The sequence below is a fragment of the Marmota marmota genome, unplaced genomic scaffold (assembly GCF_001458135.2).
Source record: "Marmota marmota marmota unplaced genomic scaffold, marMar, whole genome shotgun sequence".
Taxonomy (NCBI): Eukaryota; Metazoa; Chordata; class Mammalia; order Rodentia; family Sciuridae; genus Marmota; species Marmota marmota.
The window spans coordinates 263,288-270,113 of NW_025999900.1; the positions used below are offsets into that span (position 1 = coordinate 263,288).

Consider the following 6,826-nt stretch of genomic DNA (forward strand, 5'->3'; position numbering starts at 1 on the left):
GTTACCTATTTCTTTATTTTCACTTTATACCTACCAAATTCTAACAAAAGTCTGTCCAGACTGACAAAGAGGCTGTCATTCATCTTGGATACTATGTAAAGAAAATAAAAATAAGTGAATATACACATGAATATAGACATGTGCATATTCATGTGTATATGAAATATACACATGAATATAAAATGAAAATACACATGTATATTCAGTAACAACTTTTTAAATATAACATTCTCACAGAAAAATGTGGATGGAGCAAGACAGAGGGTAAGAGACGTTTTCAGGCCACAGCCACCTCCTGGTAGAGCCCTAAGAGACACTTAGGCAGCTGCTGAACGTCGTTGCATGACTGAGACTAGGGGCAAGGGTGGGCGCCTTCATAACTGTTTACTCCTGGTTCTGCAGTAAGTCTTTGAATCTGCGGGGATCCAGACACCTAGACTTCTCAAAAGGGCGTGCCCTGTAAAATAAATATCTGAATATGTCCCTCCTTGGCGTGTGTACTGCCCCGCGCAGTGAAAGTCCTTCACCAACAGCAAGGTGAAACCTAGAAAGTGATGCCGGTTTACATTTATCAATTTGCCCCCCAATAATAAAGAAAAAAAGAAGAATTTTTTCACAGGAGAGCCAACTCGCTGTACGGAACACGCCAGAGGCGGGGTTCGCAGCTCTGGCTCCCCGTAGACCCGAGGGGCGCCTCGCAGCGGAGACTTGCGGCGGGAATTCGCTGGCCCGCCCTCCCCTCAGGCAGCGCTGCTGGCCTCTGCCCACCACACGCCAACCACGACGCCGCGCGTCAAGCGCCCGCCACGGGATGAGGCGGCAGGTCGCGGGTAGTTCTCCGGAGTAGGGCCAGGCAACCACTCCCGCCGCTTTCCTCAGAAACCACCACACACGGTTCGTTTTCCCACCCACCTAAACGGCCCCTCGAAACCCCGACGTCCATACCCTCTTTCCCTAGGGTCCCAAACTCCACTTAGGGCCCGGGTCGTCAGGAACGTGACCCCAAACCTAACTCGAAGGTCTGGAGCCCCGTCCTGCCCTCGCCCCCTGGCGTCAGCGTGGGTAGACCCCGCGGAGCACTCAGCAAGAAGCAGATCACGTGGAAGAGCGAGATCCCGCTCCCGGCGAGAACAGGGTGGCGATCGCGCCATCCCGGGCGCGTAAGAGTTAGAACCGCAGGAGTGAGTGCTGGGTGAGACAGGACTCAAAAAAACACAGGGGGTCTGTTGTGAACTCTCTGGCTGCCTGGCAACCTAGTGTTAACTTCAAAGACTATCCAGCCCTCTTCTAACATAATAGCTTTAGACAAAAATTGGAGAATAGCAATAAAATTAATTTTAACATGACAGTAAGAAACTCATCAATCAGAATTCAGTTTTGAACTCAGCATTTTGCTTCTTTGAAAAGCATAATTCAAACACGTTTTAGTAAACATTTTATGACTACCTCATTTGTTGTTGGAAATAAAGCATATTTTCTGCCTAAAACTGTCACCACTAGGTAATTTGTGTTTTAGATTTTGCATGTCGAAGTGAAGAGTGAAGAAAAAATAATGTAAACAATTTGCCTCAATCCATTGTTGTTGTTCTGGGGACTGAACCCACGGCCTCAAGTATGCTAAGCACGCTCTCTACCACTGCTCTGTATCCCTCTTGAATCTTTTATTCCTGGTGAACATGTGAAATAATATCAATAATTGCCTTAAGCCGACACATACTAAATCATTTCATAGATTAAAATGAAAAACAAGCTTAAGTACATACCATATGTATATTTTATTAAAATGTGTTGTAATGTTGATCACTAGTATTAATGATAGTGAACCATCAAAGCTAATTTAGGTTCTGATGATTTAAGAACTTACCATATTTATTTGTGTGTGAGAAAGAAAACCTTTATTATTTTCCAGCATTATTGAGGTATAATTAACAAAAAATATTGTATATACTTACAGAGTATAACATAGTATTTTGATATGTACATTATTGAAATAGTCTGTTTTCTGTTGCTATTAAAACATGACACAAAAAAAACTGGAGAAGTTATGGTTGGTTTATTTTCGCTTACAGATCTCTCCAAGATTGAGGGGCCACATCTGAGGAAAGCCTTCTTGGTGGCAAAAAGTCCTGAGGCAGCACAAGGTATCATGTAGCAAGAGGCAGGGAGTGCCCACATGTATGATTGTCTCTTCTGGTCTCACAACCTCTTCTTAAACAGCACCAGGAGTCAGTCATGGAGGCACTATTCCTACGAATTTATCTAATCCTAATTACTTTCCAAAGGCCCCACCTATGGACTCTGTACTTGAATTGTTCCACCCTGTTAGTATCTCACAATGGGGAGTAAATTTCAACCCATGAAGCCTTGGGGAACACCCTCAAACCATATCCAAGCCATAGCAATTATGAAATAATTATCACAATCAAATTAATTTGTATAACATATTCACCACTTCATATAGTTATCATTTGTGTGTGTGGCATGAACATTTAAGATCTACTCTCTTAGCAAATATCAAGTATACAATTCAGTGTAATTAACTATAGTCAGCATGCTACACCATAACTTTTCATCTGCCTAACTCAAACTTCATACCCTTTGACTAAAATCTCCCCATTCCCACTTTCCACTTCCCCTCCCACTGGCAACCATCATTCCACTCTACTTTTATGAATTCAGGTTGAACTTGACCCAAATCCAAAATTATATCTTCCTCTCTAATATTCCTGTCTGTCTGACACTGCCTAAGAATCAACACATGAAAATTGTTATCTTATGTGATTATCCTCATCTCTTATAAATAATTATTCACAAGACATTGATTTTTTTCCTTTGATATATTCTTTGTATGCATTCAATCCACTCTACACAGTCTTTGTAGTCAAACAGATATGATTGTAACTATTGGTTCTATCATTTGTTAGGTCAAAACTGTGAGCAAGTTTCTAACCTAAGCTTCAGTTTTCTCAAAAGCAAAATGAGAATTGTTACGATAGGATAGTTTGAAAATTAAATTATTTCTATAAAGCCCCTAATGTAATGCCCAACTGTAATGACCAACACTCGGTATATAGAAAATTAAAAAGCCATCAGAACAAAATTCTTCAAATTTCATGTGGTCATATTTCATATGATCCCACTTACATTTTCACTGTAGAGGAGGAACAGTTTATTTGGGGGCTCACAGTGTTAGAGGTCTCAATCCACAGACTGCAAGCTCCATTCCTCAAAATTCAATGTGAGGCTGAATATCATGGTGGAACAATGTGGGGGAGGAAGGCAGCTCATAGGATGATCAGGAAGCAGAGAGAGATTCCACTTGCCAGATATCAGATATATACCCCAAAGGCAGCCCCCAATGACCCACCTCCTCCAGCCACAGTTAATTCCATCAGGGGATCCATTCATTGATTGGGTTAAGGCTGTCATAACCCAATCATTTCTCCTCTAAATCTTCTTGCTTTGTCCCACATGAGCTTTTGGGTGACACCTCACATTCAAAGCATAACAGAAGCTTTCTCGTTTCTTCCATAAAGCCATTTCCTCCGCATCCTGAGTATCATCTACTTTCACCTCCTCAGGAATGTTAAAATATCAAGTATTCCTTTCCTCTTAGGTGTATTCATCCTTTTCCATTCAGTTAGCTCTTGACCATAAGTTTTTAACTTGGTGAAATCTCTACCAGTAGAAAGAAATGAGTGCTGAGAGCCACAGCTGAGTCGGAATGGCCCCTGGCATTTTGCCAATAGTATTGGTTGACAGGCGAGGCATTACTATCTGCTTCGCCTGTTACTTTGGAGTTCTCGTGAGGATTCCCGAGGATTCCCGGAGAGTTCCCATTGGTTGGGGAAGTGCAGGAGGAGGGATTTCCGGAGGAGATATTTCCGGTGGCTGGTTCCTGGACCAGCCGCGTGGCGTTGGGGAGGAGTTCCCGGGAGCGTGTGTGGAGCGTGCTGGTGGAGTTCAGAAATAAAGTTTGTTCCTGCTTCAGTGGCTCGTGATTTGTGCCCAGCCAGACTTCGGCAAAAGAGGGCAGGAAGAGAGAGAAAGAAAGGGAGGGAAGAAAAGAGGGAAGAGGAAGGGAGGGAGGGAGGAAGGAATCAATCTTTCCTAGACACTAAAAATCTCTATTCGTCAACATATTTCTCTCATCCCTCCGATCTGGTAATGCTAACCAGAATTCAAGTTAGTTCCACTGGAGCCATGGGTATCCACCTGGCACTGGAACAAGTCCAGAGGCTCTATCCAGGGGCACTTCCCTGGAAACAGGGAACACTGGAATCTACCAGATGTAGGGTTATACTGACCTGATGCTTAATTCCAAGACAAAATCCTATACTTACCTCTCCTCTTTCCCAGCAGATGGAGTCTTTCTCTACTCTGTGCTGCCCAAGGTTGTGGCAAGGAAAGGTGGAGGCAGACCCATGGTGGTCAGTCTAGAGTGGGTTCAGAGGCTCCATTCATAGGCACTGGCCTGGGTGTAAGAGTATGGAGCTCTGGTTGGTACTGGGTTTCACTGTGGTAAGCCAGGATTACAATTCTTAGGCTGGATTGTTCCTCCCCAAGAAGAACGCATCTTTCTCTATGCTGCTCTGCTTGGAGTTGGGGGAAAGGTAACAGGAACAACTCTGCTTCTGTCCTTCTTTGATAATTCTTTCATTATTATGCTACCATCTGTACTGGTTTCCTTAGCTCTTGTGAAGGTTATTTCTGAGCATAAGTTGGTGTTCAAATTGATATTTCTGTGGGAAGAGGATTGCTGGAAGGTCTCATTCCATCACCATCTTACTCTGCTTCTAGCCAACCTGATTTCTAAACAAGTGCCCAAACTCCTACCACATTTCTCAATTTACTTCAATCTGCCTTCCAACCTCATTACACAATAAAATTTGCTCTTGTTAAGGATGACAATGATCTCATGTTATTAAACCCAATGAACATGTTTTAGTCCTTATCTGACCTTACCTCTCCACAGCATTCAACAGTATCACTCCTTAAAACACAAGTTTACCTGATTTTTCTCCTATCTACAGAAATTTCTCTATCACTTCCTTCAGGCTCATCTCCTCCTACTCAGCCATTAAATGTTATAAATTTCTCAGGTTCAATCCTAGTCTCTTCTCATTTTGTATTTCATGTACAAGTTTCCAATACAACCATTACATAGATGACTCACAAATGTGTATCTATAACTCAGACCTCTAGTACCAATCCAAGTTGGTTATTGCAAACAACTTTTTTTCTTTTCTTTCTTTCTTTTTTTTTTTTTTTTTGGTACTGGGAATTGAACTCAGGGCCACTTAACCACGGAGCCACATCCCCAGCCCTTTGTTGTATTTTATTTAGAAACAGGGTCTCACTGAGTTGCTTAGTGCCTCGCCATTGCTGAGGCTGGCATTGAATTCATAATCCTCCTGCCTCAGCCTCCTGAGCTGCTGGGATTACAGGCATGCGCCACCATGCCCAGCTGCAAACAACTTTCACTTCAAAGTTAGTTTATTCTGGCCAACTTAAGCAAAGGTAGAATTTGTTAAAAGATATGGTGTGTTGCAAAACTGCCTAGAATGGCTAAAGAGCCAAACTCAGAGGCTATACAAGAAGGAGTACTATCTAAAGTTGCATCACAGATTTGGTGGTCAAGATACCTTCATCACAACCAGCCCCTAAAGTCTGTAGCTCACAACACTGCCATGAACACTAACTACCACAATTACCCTACAAACTATCTTTCTTCAGCTGTTACCAGTGGCAAAGAGGATACTTCCTAGGGCACACTTCTTTGTGTTATGCATTCAAAACCTTGAGTGGGTACACTTGTTTGAAAAACAAGCACTTACCTGACATGTGTGAGGCACTGGGTTCAATGCTCAGCACCACATATAAGTAAATAAATTAAATAAAAGTTCATCAACAACTAAATATATTTTTTATTTATATATAACAGTGAAATACATTACAATTCTTATTACACATATAGAGCACAATTTTTCATATCTCTTGTTGTTTACATAGTATATTCACACCAATTCATGTCTTCATACATGTACTTTGTTTTTGTTTGTTTTTTAAATATTTTTTTTTTTTAGTTTTAGGTGGACACAATATTTTACATCTATGTGGTGCTGAGGATAGAACACAGTACCTCATGCATGGTAGATGAGTGCTCTATACTGAGCCATAACCCCAGCCCCATACATGTACTTTGAATAATAATGATCATCACATTCAACCATCATTAATTACCCCATGCTCCCTCCCTTCCCCTCCAACCCCTCTGCCCTATCTAGAGTTCGCCTATTCCTCCCATGCTTCCTCTCCCTATCCCACTATGAATCAGCCTCCTTATATCAAAGAAAACATTCAGCATTTGTTTTTTGGGGATTGGCTAACTTCACTTAGCATTATCTCCTCTAACTCCATCCATTTACTTGCAAATGCCATGGTTTATTGCTGAGTAATATTCCATTGTGTATATATGCCACATTTTAATCCATTCATCTATTGAAGGGCATCTAGGTTGGTTCCACAACTTAGCTATTGTGAATTGTGCTGCTTTAAACATTGATGTGGCTGTGTCCCTGTGGTATGCTGGTTTTAAGTCCTTTGGGTATAGACCAGGAGAAGGATAGCTGGATCAAATGGTGGTTCCATTCCCAATTTTCCAAGAAATCTCCATACTGCTTTCCATATTGGCTGCACCAATTTGCAGTCAGTCCCACCAGCAGTGTATGAATGTACCTTTTTCCCCACATCCTCGCCAACACTTATTTTTGTTTGTATGTATAATAGCTGCCATTCTGACTGGAGTGAGATGAAATCTTAGAGT

General features: G+C 41.9%; 1 protein-coding gene across 4 annotated transcripts in view; it reads right to left on the reverse strand.

Annotated features, from left to right (window-relative positions):
- The window catches only part of CUNH14orf39 (chromosome unknown C14orf39 homolog), a 36,331-nt gene extending 35,270 nt beyond the window's left edge, over positions 1-1,061 (reverse strand). For 3 of the 4 annotated variants that reach the window (XM_048798449.1, XM_048798452.1, XM_048798451.1), the window contains exon 1: positions 35-929. In XM_048798449.1, coding sequence (XP_048654406.1) covers positions 35-173 — 139 coding nt within the window. In that variant the 5' untranslated portion in view covers positions 174-929. The other variant, XM_048798450.1, reaches the window with a different exon arrangement.
- Positions 1,062-6,826: the final 5,765 nt, after the last annotated feature.